Below are 16,005 nucleotides of genomic sequence, written 5' to 3' on the forward strand. Positions count from 1 at the left end.
CTTTCACTTCTCATAGTATGTTGTGTGAGTTCACTGTTTTTACATCAATATGACGAAGAGAAGAGGTGACTGGGGTGCGGGGAGGGGGTTTCCTCTGGAAACTTACCTGCGATGGGTGGGCTCACCAAGTACGGCACTGCATGCAAGAAGTATACCACGCCGAGCGCTGATGACAGAGAGGTGGTCCCCACAATTTCTGCGGTCACTACTGGGATTAGAGTCACGTAGGCACCATCGAAGTAGCCAAAAGTACAAGCGAAAGGCACGAGCAGGGGAAGGCTTTGAAGCATTGGGAGGCAGAGATAGCACAGCCCATCCAGTCCGATGGCAAAGAGGTAGCAAACGTACTGGTAGTTCTTCAGACACCTGTGGATTTGAGACCAAGAATGAGTGCAGGATACACAGCTTCTATCAAAGAGCTCTAGAATCCTGGCCATGTAGCAGTAAGCACTTCATTTATAGAGATGGCCTCCCCATTGTGTGCTTTCTACCTTGTCTTCCTATCTTTCTTTTGGTATATGCAAATGCAAGAATGTTATCTTCCCAGGAAGCATTATGGTAGAAAATAACCCATGCACTAAGATTAGAAAGATAAGACGTTTGAATCCAGTTCTCCCATCTACTAACTGCCTAACTCTAACCTCAATTCCTTTAGCTATCAAACAAGATGTTGTCTATCTCAGAGTTAATCAAGGAAATTTGTGAAATAACACATAGAGTGTCAGGAGACTAATATTTTCTATAAGTCTACCATATTAGATGCTTTCACATATGTCATCCACTAGTCTCCAGCTCTTCATATATGTTCAGTAACCCAAGGGGTTATACAAAGAGGAAGCCATAACATGAAGAAATGAAAATGATTTGCCAGAGATTATGATGGAAGGCAATGGCACCCCACTCCAGTACTCCTGCCTGGAAAATCCCACGCATGGATGGAGGAGCTTGGTAGCCGTCAGTCCACGGGGTCGCTAAGAGTCGGGTACGACTGAGCGACTTCACTTTCACTTTTCACTTTCATGCATTGGAGAAGGAAATGGCAACCCACTCCAGTATTCTTGCCTGGAGAATCCCAGGGACAGGGAGCCTAGTGGGCTGCCATCTGTGGGGTCGCACAGAGTCGGACAGACTGAAGCGACTTAGCAGTAGCAGCAGCAGCATGATGGTCATGCATTAGGACTAAGTCTTATTTCAAGATCTCCCCAGTGGTACATCCATGAATATTTTCCCTTTGTAGATCCAAACCCATCTATGATATCAATTATTACAAAGACTCTGTATTATATCAGCATCAGCAATTTACACTTTATAAATTATGTAATAAAAGCAATTTATGCTTTTCTGCTTGTAATCTCATTTGAGCCTCACAAAATGCTATAAAGTCCTTAGGCAAATATTGAACTGGTCCATTTTACAGATGAAGACCCGTGAGGATCTGAGAGTTGGGTGATTTTCTCTAAGTCTCAAGGATAATATGGGGCAGAGCCAGGACAAGAACTTGGGTCTTTTATATCTTAGACTAGAAATCCCTCTTTCAGATCTGTATCAGACTGCTTCTGGTTGGGTTATTTGATTGTAAAGAAAGATACCCTTTTCTCTTCCCCACATTCCTTAGCTATTAAAACTGTGGCTTTTATATTTAATCCTAAATATTGTATTCATGATACCAGTGAATGGCAGTTGGATCCTGATTACTTCCCAAAGACATAACAGCTAAGAAGCCACATGATGATAGCTCTCCCAGCTCATAGCTCAAGTGTGAAAAGTCTGTCATTTAGGAGAATATGAATAGTTTGCTCTCTTCAATCTAGATTAGCATTAGCTGAAGAAACTGCTTAGATTTCTTAAAATACTGGTTTCTAAGTCTAAAATTATAATGAAACGATTTGCTACTTGCACTGTCAAACATAAATATGTGGTGCTACAGATAATGTGTTATTATTGACCTGGTCCTCCTACCTAGACTGGAGTCTATTCCTCTGTCTGTTGCCAGCCAGTCTCTGGGGTGGTTCAAAAGACACTAAAACCACAGTGACCAGTCAGAAGTTGTTTTACTGGAGGACTGACCTGACTTAGACTGGAATTAAATTTGTTACCAGAACTTGTAACTATCCTTTGCTTCTGCCATTTAGACATACTCATCATTCTAAATGATCTAGATCAGGTGTCAGCAAATATGGCCAAATCTGGCCCACCACTTGTTTTTTGGACTTAGAATGGTTTTCCCATTTCTGAATGATTGGAAAAAATCAAAAGAACAATAAAATGTTGTGACATGCAAAAACTGTATGAGAAACTAAAATTTTAGTGTCCTTAAATAAAGTCTTATTGGAATATGGCCACTCTCTTTTGGTCACATATTGTCTATGGTTACTTTTGTGCTACAACAGTAAAGTTCGGTGGTTGGGATCATATGACCTACAAAGTCAATGAGACTTGATCTGTTTAATGTCTATCCCTGTACAAAAAGTTTGCTGACGCCTGACTAGAAGAACCAACATGGGAGTTGCCTTCAGATATTGAAAACCTGTTAACATTATTTAGACTTAGGTATTCTAGAGGGTAAGGTGATGAAAGTGAAGTTAAAGTCATTCAGTCATGTCTGACTCTTTGCAACCCCATGGACTAGAATTCTCCAGGCCAGAATACTGGAGTGAGTAGCCATTCCCTTCTCCAGGGGATCCTCCCAACCCAGGGATTGAACCTGGGTCTCCCACGTTGCAGGTAGATTCTTTACCAGCTAAGCCATCAGGGAAGCCCAAGGTGATGAAAGGAAACTCAAAGCTTAAAGTTCCTTGTGGGGAACCAGCGGTGGTTTCACAGGTTTTTACCTTCTGTCAGTTAGCCATCCGAACGTGATATTGCCAATAATGTCAATCACCCCAAGAATAGACATAAGAAAAGCAGCTTGCTGATGAGTCACTCCGACACTCAACGCATAAGGCACGAAGTACACAAACAGAGGACTACAGCCATAAGCCATAAACAGAACAGAGACGGCCAACACAACGAAGTCCGACATCAGTAAAAAACTGTATTCCTGCTGCAAAGAGCCACAGAGGCAGGTCTGCACCCATTCTTTAGTCCAAGTCGAACAGGGAGACGCCTGCTTAAAGTCTTGTGTCTGAGTTCTGCAGACATGGTTCTGCTCTGGAGTGGTTTGGTCCTCTTTAAGAGTGATTGGCCGCATCAAGGCACCGCAGACACAGAGATTCAAAACGAAGCCCCCAAGGATGAGTAATGCTCCCCTCCAGGAAAACTGTTCAATGAGGAGCTGAACCACAGGAGCCAGGATGAAGATGCCAATGCCACTTCCTGACAGGGAGATCCCATAAGCAAGGGCTTTCCGTCTGCTGAAATACTTGCCAACCATGGCAATAGCTGGAGAATAACAAAGTGCAAATCCAAGACCTGGTGATAAAGAGAAGTCTATGAGTCTAATGGCATGTCATGAATAGCCACTGAAAGAACGTCTCTCAGAATCATACTATTGATAGAGAGAAGTCTATGAGTCTAATGGCATGTCATGAATAGCCACTGAAAGAACGTCTCTCAGAATCATACTATTGATAAAGAGAAGTCTATGAGTCTAATGGCATGTCATGAATAGCCACTGAAAGAACGTCTCTCAGAATCATACTATTGATAGAGAGAAGTCTATGAGTCTAATGGCATGTCATGAGTAGCCACTGAAAGAACATCTCTCAGAATCACACTACTGGCATTTAAGAGGATCTGAACCTCAGGTAAATCCCTTTAAAATTGCTTTCTACATCAAGCTGAAAATGAGTCTCCCCTCACCAGCCATCCACAATTTGGAAAGTATAGCATCTGTATGACTTTCTTCTTGGGAAGAAAAGCTTTAAGGGACTATGACTTAAGCAAAATAAAATGAAGACTTTAAAAACTATTATACAAGTTAAATTTGAATTAACTAGAAAATCAGGGTAACACTGACCTGAGAAATGTATTCTCACCACAATGATTCTTTTTTAAATAAATTAAAGTTAACTTTAGTAAATTAAATGATCTCTGGGTAATTTAAGTAGTGTTAAATTATTGACAATACTTACATTATTAATAATACTTAAATTATCCAGAGAATTACTTCAACTCTTCACTGCACGTGAAGACACAACCCTGATTATCTGGACCACTTTGGAATTTGTGTTTAAATAGCATATGTAATCCTGTGAAAGTTCCAGAGTACTTTCAAATATTAAGAAACATGCTCATTTTATCCATGAACATAGCATGTACATAGAGCAACCTGAAAATACCTCCAGCAGAAAGTCTCTTCAAGATTTTCCAGTTCTATTTTTTTTAAGTCAAGAAAATCAGAAAGGCTTTAAACCTGGAATTTAAACATCAAGGAAGGAAAAGGAGAACTGCCTGCACCTCCTATTTCCATCTTCGGAGCAGGGTGAGCAACAATCCCAGTTTGCTTGGACGGGGGTTTCCCACATGTGAGGCCTTCAGCACCAGACCCAGGACAGTTTCTGGTAAACTGGGAGGATGGGACACCCTAGTGGTCAGGCCTTTTGGGTGACAGGGGACAGACACCTTTTTAGCTGACAGAGCTAGATTTATAACCTCACTGTGAGATTATATCTTTTATTGGCCAAATCATGCTAGTCCCTCCAACCAATCTTGATCCTCTGCAGTCCCTGTAAGTGTGATTTATGGAATGCACATCGGTTGCTTCTCTTTCTACGGACTTCATTCTCTAACATATATTTCCATAACATTGAAAGAGAATGTGTGATGTAAGAATATTCACAAGAGGCTTTTTTTTTTTTTTTAACTGTAAACCCCCCTTTATTGGACAATGATACTCACTAAAAAGTAAGGGCAACTCAGGTCAACCACAGATAGTATTTCAATGTCTTGGCAAAGACGTTGGGAGAATGATCATTGCTAAAAATTTATGTTGCCCTGGCTAATGTTGCTCTGCTTCTGAGTGAAGGATCTCAGCCATACATGGTTGCCCAAGGAAAGTCAGCAGTCACTGTTCTCACGTGGCTGAATTAAAGTGGTGACACAGTTTCATTACGTATGACAGTCCATTAAATTTCTAGCCCTTTTGTTTAATGTTTGGTAGGCAGACGTTCAGCTAAATTATACATCCAACAATATGAATATTTTATGAATTACTGCTCTGTGGGAAGGCTTAATAACCCCTGGATAGGGTGGGATGAGAAGGGTGGTAAAAAGTGCCCTTACCTGTAAGAACTCCCAGAGTGAGGTAGAGATGCTTCAGGCTGGTGGCAAATGAGCCCAGGATGAGACCAGTAGATGCAAGCAAGCCACCCAGCATGATTCCCACTTGACAGGAAAAATGGTTACTGACAACACTCCCAAGTGGAGCTTCAAAAACAATAATAAATAGGTTCAACATAGAGGCCTTGAGGGCGCTGTGTGAAGGCTGTGGTGCATCAGTGGAGCAGATAACCCTCCATCCTCAAATCCTTGAGCCCACCCCACTCATTCTATGGATAGAAACCGAGGGGAGAGGAAAGGACTTGTCCATGGCCCCACAGAGAACAAGTGGCAGGGCTAGAATCAGGATCAGGTTTCCTGACTAGCATTTGACTGCTCATTCCATTTCTCCATTTAGAATGGTCATAATCCCAGGAGAATGGGCTGCTTTTCAAACAGCAAGTCAGCTCCTTTAAACAAAGGCCTTGGATAGAATGTAAACACACTGCATCTAGTGTGACCCTGATTTAGCTCAGCGGTTGCACAGTGATATGCCTTGTATGTTTCACATAATGTGGATCATACACAGTTAACGATAGTCATGACAGGTAAATGGTGGAGAAGAAAGTGGGCAGCACTGCATGGCCAGCAGTGTTATGCGAGAAAAGGCCAGGGAGAGAGATCATAGACACGCTTCACAATCTGGCACTGCTTCCGGGCTTTTGGAAACCCTGTGCATGAGAAATGAAAGCCCAGAAAATCTAGGAAATGCGATAACATTTCAGTTAGCCTCATTCTATCTATGGTTTAACAATGTGTCAGAATTATGCCAACTTCCAGGTTTATAGGATAATAATTAAAGCTGGAAGAGACCAAAAAGAAACTAAAGTTCAGGGGAATATGACATACCCAAGATCACTAAAAAATATTCAGCTCAGGGAACCTGACACCGAGCACAGTATTATTTCACCCTATTATTCTGGCTTCTTGGGTCTTTCAGGCAGAGGAGATGGGTGGAGGAAGCATGTGAATTTCTTTCTAAAGAACAATTCATGCAGACACCAGTACTCATGGTAACAAGATCAGAACAGCCAGTTCTCTGGGTATCTGTGGAGTGTAATTTTTATATAGATCAGGTTAAAATTGGGGCTTGATTCAAATGTACATGATAGAATCAGTCATCAGCCTAATATCCCATCTAGTTAGAATAGTAGCTGGATGCATATGTAACCTCTAGATAATAGGAATGAGCAAATCTCCTAAAAATATATTTAATTCTCCAGGCTGATGCTGTGATGGCTGTTGGAAAGTGACAAGATGTATATGAGACTCCATGAAAAATGTTCACTTCTCTGCCCATCATAGTGCAGATATGGCCCCAAGTATGTCCCAGATTTGATTCTGCAGCCTCTTGTCCATACTCCGAACTCAACCAATGAGCAAACGGTATACAGTAATTGTGTACAAGAGGACTCAAGGCCTTGGATAGAATTTAAATACACTGCATCTAATGTGACCCTGCTTTAGCTCAACGGTTCACACGGTCATTGTAACCACAGTGGTCACTGAAGGCCATTTATTCCTCTTTGGGGGATTATAAATATTCTCCAAAAGATAACAGTGGGAGAAATGAGTCACCTGCATCCTTCATGAAAGATAAACATGGCAGTTCTCAGTGCCATGAGCACAAGTGTGCTCACACAAAGACAATGACTACTCATCTGACCCTGAAAATCAAGTGATCATCTTACCGTTTTAAATTAAAAAGATAGGCTAGAAAACCCGAGTTACGATTTTCTGATCCCTTCTGACCTTCCAGTGTTATCAGTAGTGTCAACTTAGTGGTCTTGTGAAACCTAGAATGGCACTCAAATTCCTTCCAACCAAGGAACTACATCAGAACAAATCAACCAGCTCCTGATTATGTACACTTTTCTAAAAATAAATATGAATCAGAACCTAGAATGGAATACTGATGTTATTTATATTACTAAACCATATAGTATTTTCTTCTGCAACCAAGATATGGCCTGAAGAGATCACAGTTTTTTAAAAATATTCAGGAGTCAATAAATGAAAGGATTAAGTGGGTCAAGCCTGCAAATAGATGATTTCAACTGGACCCGATCTCATAACATTTCTATGACGCTCATGTAGTAACTTTGGTTGGAAATTTTTAAAAATTTACTGTACAGATGGAATGAGAGACTCCATGAATCTTGAGATCACTCTACACATTATATATAGCACCTCTGTGGTTCTGGAAGGATACAATAGCCATTGTGAATACGCTTATCTTATGATTGCAACATTCTATTTTTCCACAATACTTCTCTAAGAATGAAGACTTATGCATGAAAAATGAATCAGTGAGCCAAATTTTGAACCCTCTGGGAAGGAAAGAGAGTGAAAACAAAACTCGAGGCATGATGTACATGTTACTGGCACTTATTTAAGGAGACTGCATGGAAATGACTCACAGTGCCTTTTAATGGCTGTTTACATGGCTGGAAAATAAGGGGGCAACAAGACAGAGTGTACAGTGTACAGTTAGCTGCGTCCAAAATCAGGACGAGTCCTGTGATGCCTGGCTCCCTAACTTGATACAGAAGAACCAATGGTAAGTATCCAACCGACTGTACTCACGACCTGGTCCATCCGACATCAACCAAGAACATGAATTCCAACACCATGTCTGATTGAGTTTGGTTAAAGGCAGGATCATATTTTTCCTTTATATACTTTTAGTCAATTTTTACCATAGCCCTTCTACTCAGAAAAACAGGTCATCAAAGACAGTGGAAGGTCACTGTTATGTACAGTTCAAAGGGAGCCACTAATTGTCTATCCCTGGAGATACTTACCACAGAGCATGGTCACACAGTCTACAATGGAATGGATCCAGGCTGTCTGTGCATAATCCTGAGAGAAGTATGTCTGGAACTCCACAAAAAAAATTGAAATACATCTGAAAAAAAGTGCAAGTATTTTATACAAAAAAAAAAAACCACAATGAATATAGATTTGAACAAGAGCTTCAAGTTTTGGTTCAATCAGCTGTTCCAGTCTCTAAGGGTTTTAATTGATTTTGACTGATTTTCAATGATACATTGCTGGTCCATTGTAAGTGGGAAATCAGAAGCTAACCATTGGACATTCTAAGGGATAAGACCAAGTGTTCATTCACTACAGGGGCTGTGAAGCCAAGTAGATGTGAAGATCACTGCTGTAGGAAAAGTCTTGTGGAAAAGACGGCAGGTCAAACACATGGGTTCTTACTCAGCTTAGTGTTTCACTAACATCTGTAGCTTCTAAGAGATGGCTGTACAAGTTATGATTTGACAATAAACAGTTATACATCACCCAGCAATTTCACTTCTAGGTTTTAACCAAAGTTAATAAACAGATAATGGTGATAATAATAATAGAAAATAATAATACAAAAAAAAGATACACATATATTGTGGATAACTATTTATAATAGCCAAATGTTGTCACCAACCTATTTGTCCACCAGTAGGGACTGGTTTAAAATTAAAAGATGCTGAAATGATACGGGACTGAAGTTAAAAGATGCTTGCTCCTTGGAAGAAAAGCTATGACAAACCTAAATAGTGTATTAAAAATCAGACATTACTTTGCCAACAAAGGTGTCTAGTCAAGTCTGGTTTTTCCAGTAGTCATGGATGGATGTGAGAGCTGGACCATAAACATGGCTGAGCACCGAAGGATTGATGCTTTTGAACTGTGGTGTTGGAGAAGACTCTTGAGAGTCCCTTGGACTGCAAGGAGATCCAACCAGTCCATCCTAAAGGAAATCAGTTCTGAATATTCATTGGAAGGACTGATGTTGAAGCTGAAACTCTAATACTTTGGCCACCTGATGGGAAGAGCTGACTCACTGCAAAAGACCCTGATGCTGGAAAATATTGAAGGCAAGAGGAGAAGGGGACGACTGAGGTTGAGATGGTTGGATGGCATCACCAACTTCATGGACATGAGTTTGAGCAAGCTCAGGGAGTTGGTGATGGACAGGGAAGCCTGGCATGCTGCAGTCCATGCGGTTGCAAAGAGTCAGACATGACTGAGTCACTGAACTGAACTGAACTGAGGGACTGCTTAAGTAACTTAGACATAGTAGACATAACGTCCCATGTCTGGCCTCTGGGAAGTGAGGTCACTCAGTCGGGTCTGACCCTTTGTGACCCCATGGACTGTAGCCCACCAGGCTCCTCCATGCATGGAATTTTCCAGGCAAGAGTACTGGAGTGGGTTGCCATTTCCTTCTCCAGAGGATCTTCCCCACCCAGGGATCGAACCCAGGTCTCCCACATTGCAAGCAGATGCTTTTACCATCTGAGCCACGAGGGAAGCTCCCTTGTGGAGTTATAGCATATTAATAAAATGAAATATTTATTAGGTATTTGATTTATTGACTTGGAAATAAAGTCATAATATAATGTTAAGAAACAAAGTAAGTTACAAAATAGTTCACATAGAAAAGGCTTATTGTTATAAAAACACAGTTTATGTAACAAAAAAAGCCTCAAAGCATATAAACCAAAACGTATCCAGCCATTACATGTGCATGGTGATGTTGTAAATGTTTTTTATTTTGTTCTGCACTTTGAATTATTTGACAGTGAATATTTCTTATACAGAAACTTATGTGTGTGTACATATACATATATACGAGAGTATGTATACACAGACAGAAACAAAGAGACAGAATTTTTTATGTTGAAAAACAGAAAACTACTTGGGAAAAACAAGACATAAGTGAGTCAGAAGCAACAGTTTATACCATCGTACAACTCAGAAGGAACCTCACACAGATTAGTAGGGTGTCTAATGCAGGCCAGGAAGCTTTTAGAGCTCTAAGATACAGGGAAAGAAATCAGGCTTGCAGCTGGGGATGAGATAGAAGGGTATCTGCCTCCTGGGACAGGCCTTACATTCCAGCTCCTTATGCTTCAACAACTCCTGTTGCTGCTTCTGCTGTTGCATCGCTTCAGTCGTGTCTGACTCTGTGCGACCCCATAGACGGCAGCCCACCAGGCTCCTCCATCCCTGGGATTCTCCAGGCAAGAACACTGGAGTGGGTTGCCATTTCCTTCTCCAATGCATGAAAGTGAAAAGTGAAAGTGAAGTTGCTCAGTCATGTCCAACTCTTAGTGACCCCATGGACTGCAGCCCACCAGGCTCCTCCATCCATGGGATTTTCCAGGCAAGAGTACTGGAGTGGGGTGCCATAGTAGCCTGTTATTTATTCTCCCTGACTCTCCAGTTGCTGTTGGAAGTGAAGGTGAGTAGATGGGAAAGTTAAAGAAGAGGGAAGAGAATGAGGAAGCATGAGGACAGCAGTGTTAGGCAGATCTGGCTTTACAGTTTACAACCTATACAATTGCACAGAATCTGACACTTAGAGGCATAAAACTTGGTTTAACTCAGCTGTCACTGTCTTAAAATTCCTTATAATTTTATCTTTGAAGTTGGGTTTGTAAGTGAAGTCCACTGGGATAATGAAGCATGCGTGTGAGCAGAGAAGAGCCACAGATTCTTCAGTCTGCAGTTCTTAGAGATGCTCCAGGGCACAAAACTCCAGTAGACTCTTGTGTGGGAGTCCAGTAAAGCTCAGACCGAGTACAAGGTAAGTGTGTTATACCTACAACTGAGTGATCATGGACAAAGGGCAAGAAGAGAGGCCAGGCTTTTCTTTCAAACCAAATCTTGCTTCAGATGCAGAAGGCAGTGATGCTGTAAGAAACACAAAGGTCAAGGATTCCTATCAGATCCTTTGTTACTCATGTTGCTTCTCTGTATTATTTGGTCCCGTATGCTGAAAATGATGACACAGAAGGAAAGAAAAAGATGGGGCTACTGGTAATATTAAGATGATCAGTGGATCTGTGCTAGTTTCCATTTTTCTTTACTCAGAACAACACTAAAGAGAAAACTAAAAACATCATGAAAAATCAAGATAGATTACTGAAAAAGGAAAAGCTTCCTATTTTAGTACACTTTTGTGTGCATAAGTCTGTGCTCAGTCGCTAAGTCATGTCTGACTCTGCAATCCCATGGATTGAAATTCACCAGGCTCCTTGTCCAAGAGATTTCCCAGGCAAGAATACTGGAGTGGGTTGCCACTTGCTACTCCAGGGGGTTTTCCCAACCCAGGGATCAAACCCAAGTCTTTTGCATTGGCAGGCGGATTCTTTACCACTGAGCTACCTGGGAAGCCTTTTAGTATATTTACCAGCCCTTTATTTCCTGCCTTTTGGACAAGAGGCCTTGCATTTTCCTCTTGCATTGCTGCTGCTGCTAAGTTGCTTCAGTCGTGTCTGACTCTGTGCGACCCCACAGACGGCAGCCCACCAGGCTCCCCTGTCCCTGGGATTCTCCAGGCAAGAACACTGGAGTGGGTTGCCATTTCCTTCTCCAATGCATGAAAGTGAAAAGTGAAAGGGAAGTCGCTCAGTCGTGTCTGACTCTTCGCAACTGGGTCCTGCAATTATGCTGCCAGTCCTGGTGATAGGAAAGAGCAAAGGGATGGGATAGGATGCTAAATTCTAAGTCCCAAAGGTGCTGGGGTGGAATTTGATGTGCAGAGGATAGATTAGGTTCAGCACTTGTAGAAGTGTCTTCTCTCCACTAGACAGTTTTGGGAAATTTAAAATCTGTGGGGCTATGTTTGTCTCTTGTGACTTTTTTTTATCTTGTTCTATTGTCATTTCGTTTTGTTTGATGCTTTTTTTTCCAACTGATATGATTAGTCATATCAAACTGTAAGCATGCAAAATTCAAAAGTAACACTTGAGATTCTTATCTAAACATGTGAGTAGGCTTGTCAGAGGTAACATTTAATAACTACATACACAGACTTCTGAATGACTGTGACTTTTATGAAATATGAGAGGGATTATTGTTGTCCTTTCCTTTATTCTCCAAATGGAAAGGACCATGGAACTTTTTAGATGGTAAAGTTTTATGATTTATGCCTTCTAAACACAGACAGTGAAAACTAGGAGTCCTAACCACTAGAGCACCAGGGAATTCTCTCTATAAATATTTTTTGAATGAGGAAGAATAACAGACAAGAAAGGTACTTCGGCTCAGATTTTTCCAGAAGGTGAGAATCACAGGCATGCATATTGGCTTTGACAGGCTTTACCCAAGTGTTGGTGCCAGAGGTGTTTGCCTCTTCAGAATTGAGAGGCCACCAAGAGGGGTGCTGCACAATGATGAACGCACATATTACAGAAATATAAAATAAGCCTAAAGCTCCATGGATATTCAGTTGAGGAATTAATCTAATTTTGGTCCATTGGGAGTGGTGACTAGACAATCAGGAAGTCTCCATGAAAGGGGCTTCCCTGGTGGCTCAAAGGTAAAGAATCCGCCTGCCAATGCAGAAGACTCAGGAGATGCAGATTCAATCCCTGGGTGGGGAAGATCCCCTGGAGGAGGAAATGGCAACCCACTCCAGTATTCTTGCCCAGAGAATCCCATGGACAGAGGAGCCTGGAGGGCTACAGGCCATGAGGTCACAGTCAGACACAACTGAGCGCACACACAGGCTAACACTGGCATGACCTTAAAGAAAACAAATGTTATTGGCTGTACATGTGCTTCTCACCCCAGATTATTTTTGCTGTCCCTTGGAATATTTGGGCATCTGACAGATGTCAGCAGACCTGGTTTCTGATCTCTGATTCCCATGCTGAATAACTGAGGGTTGCAATAAAGCTTCTAAATCTCTCAGGGTCTTGATTTCCTCATCTATAAATTAAGCATTTGGAGAAGCAAGACTGTATCAGTCAGATTGGATTAGATTGTGCTGCAATAGCAAACAACCCTGAACAGCCTCCAGGGGTTAGTAGGTTTTGTTCATGGTATCATCCAAGTGGTGTCTGCTATATCATTCTCAAAGATACTTTCTCTCAAGGGGTCAGCATACCTGCAGCCTCTGTCTTGTCACTGTGCTGGAAAATTCTTCTCTGGCTCCTGGAGAACTGGGAGCTGACAACAACTGATATTTGGTGAAGACTTTTTTTCCCGGTTGATGACGTTATCCACTAAGTCAGCACAGTAAGTAATCCACTGGGCAGCGCAGCCCAGTGGTTAGAAGCACTGTCACTCACCCACCATGCGACTTTGGACACATTATTCAACCTCTGTGTGTTATCATAAGGATTAAATGACTTAATCAATGAAAACTGTTTGGAATAATGCCCAACAAACACAGAGTAAGTGCTCAGGTAACATGAGAAATTATTTACAGGAATTGAGCTGTTGCTATAAGAGCTTCACAGTTTCATAGGACTCTAGATATCTATTACAATTAAGTTAATTTAGCCCCAGAAGAATTTGAGAAAAATAGGTCTCAGAGATGGGGGTTTCCTTTAAACAAACATTACTTTTCAAGTATCAACTCCAATTAATTTTTCAAGTACTAATAGAATGCCATGTAATTCCACAATGAAATGAATTTATTAACATAGACAATGTGTTTGGTAATAAGACATCTTGAAGCAAAAACAGGTAATCAATGCATATTAACAAGCACAGGGAGCAAATAACAAGAATGACTGCTTTAACAGCCTGCACAACCTTAAGCTTTTTATAAATTTTATGTGTAAGAAAGCATTACCAGTTACAAGGCAAGAGTGAAATATGATTTAAATGGTAGATTTAATGGTAGCATTATTTGTAAAGCAAAAGCCAGGAGACAATATAAATGTCCACCAATAAAAACATTTTAAATACATTATGGACTCATCTATATGAAATCTTAAGTACCTATTTTCAGTGAGGTAACCCTTGTGCATTGTTGATGGGACTGTAAATTGGTACAGCCACCATAGGAAACAGTATGGGACCCAACAATCCCACTGCTGGGAATAGATCCAAAGGAAATGAGAGCCCTAACGAGAAAAGATACCTGCGTCCCCATGCTCACAGCAGCGTGATTTATAATCGCCAAGACGTGGATGGATAAATGGATAAAGAGGGTGTGGTGTGTATATACAATGGAATATTATTCAGCCAGGAAAAAAACACAAGGAAATCCTACCACTTTGCAACAATATGAAAGGGCTTTGAAGGTATTTTGCTAAGTGAAATAAGTTAAACAGAGAAAGAAAAATACTGTATGATCTTACTCATATATGGAATCTAAAACAATAATCAAACTCATATAAAAAGAGATCAGACTTGTGGTTACCAGAGACAGAGGGTGGGGGAAAGCGGACTGGTGGGAGGTGGTCAGTTATGAGATAAATAAGTAGTAGGGATGTCACGCACAACATGATGACTACAGCTGACACTATGGTATGACATACAGGAAAGATGTTAGAAGACTACATTCTAAGTGTTCTCTTCAGGAAGAGAGATTTTTTTCCTCTTTTCTTCTTTCTTTCCTTTTCAGTGTAGTTATATGAGAAGGTGGATGTTAGCTGAACCCATAATATATGTAAATCAAATCATCATGCTTATAAACGATTATATATAAAGTAGATAAACAATAAGGTCTCACTGCATAGCACAGGGAACTACATTCAGTATCTTGTAATAAACCATAATGGAAAAGAATAGGCGTCCCTGGTGGCTCAGTTGGTAAAGAGTCTGCCTGCAACGCAGGTTCGATCCCTGGGTAGGGAAGATCCCCTGGAGAAGGAAACGGCAACCCACTTCAGTATTCTTGCCGGGAGAATTCCATGGACAGAGGAGACTGGCGGGCTACAGTCCATGGGGGTCACAAAATCGAACAGCTGAGTGACTCACACTTTGACTTTGCTGTACATCAGAAACTACCACCACACTGTAAATCAAACATACTTCAATAAAAAATCATCAATATGTATGCCTCGAACTTACATAGTGACTAAGGTTGATTATTTCTTAATAAAACTTGAAAAAAGTGGAAAAAAGAATTAACTGCCCGGTAGGCACTGATCCTCTGAACTGACAAACCCCCGTGTAGGCTGCTCTCCTTGCCTCTGTCTTCAGTTCTCTTGGCTGCTTCCTGGTGCTTCATACTTTTCTCCTCCAAGCTTATTCTGCTCAAGGACCCTGCTCTCAGCCTCTCCCAGGAAGCTCTGAAGACAAGTCTTTGCTGCCAGCCACAAGCCTCTTTTTTAATTTCCAGCCGCCCTTCTTATAAAGCACCAAGCTCACTTCCAGAACTTTCCTCTCATCAAATTATATATAAAATAGATCAACTATTGATGAAATGCTTAAATGAATGATGAAAGCTTCTGCATGGAAGAACCAAGATGAAAGATTCCTTTTAACTCTATGACCCCTCACTCCCAGAACACAGGATCCATAAAATAGATGGGAGAAAAATCAGACTCAACCATCACATTATTTTAAATAAATCTACAGTTTATGATGACACATAACAAAACCTTATTGTAGCAAAAACAAACACTGCTTCTTTCCTGCATTATCTGTTTGTTATGGGGAACACATCGATGCTTTTATGGATGGTGCCAATCAAATAAAGTTATGTAGAGCAGCCTAGGGAGAGTTGCCAGAGAAGAGAGTTCAGTCTGAACAAAGGTACCTCTAGAGGAAAGAGCTGGCACATGCAGATTTCAAGTGTGTATTTATTCCAAACGTAAATAAGGTGAATGCATCTCAGTGTATGGCCATTTAATGCAAGTATATTCAACACTATGCTCTTGAGTAAAAGAAAAAGAGGACCCATGACCAAAAGAGATGAGAATCCCTGCATTTGTGCTGTTTCTCTCCTTCAACCTAGAGTTCAGCCTCCACTACCACAGCCAAGTGCAAAATGAAGCA

The 16,005-nt window shown here is 41.0% G+C and overlaps 1 protein-coding gene across 3 annotated transcripts in view; it reads right to left on the bottom strand.

Moving 5' to 3' along the window:
- The window catches only part of SLC16A12 (solute carrier family 16 member 12), a 103,503-nt gene that overhangs the window by 6,185 nt on the left and 81,313 nt on the right, over window positions 1-16,005 (bottom strand). For 2 of the 3 annotated variants that reach the window (XM_024985891.2, XM_010819766.4), the window contains 4 exons: window positions 8,064-8,167; window positions 5,224-5,367; window positions 2,832-3,411; window positions 107-366 (listed from right to left, as the gene is read on the bottom strand). In XM_024985891.2, coding sequence (XP_024841659.1) covers window positions 107-366; window positions 2,832-3,411; window positions 5,224-5,367; window positions 8,064-8,167 — 1,088 coding nt within the window. The remainder of the gene's footprint in view (window positions 1-106; window positions 367-2,831; window positions 3,412-5,223; window positions 5,368-8,063; window positions 8,168-16,005) is intronic. The other variant, XM_024985894.2, reaches the window with a different exon arrangement.

The sequence above is a fragment of the Bos taurus genome, chromosome 26, assembly GCF_002263795.3.
Source record: "Bos taurus isolate L1 Dominette 01449 registration number 42190680 breed Hereford chromosome 26, ARS-UCD2.0, whole genome shotgun sequence".
Lineage (NCBI taxonomy): Eukaryota > Metazoa > Chordata > Mammalia > Artiodactyla > Bovidae > Bos > Bos taurus.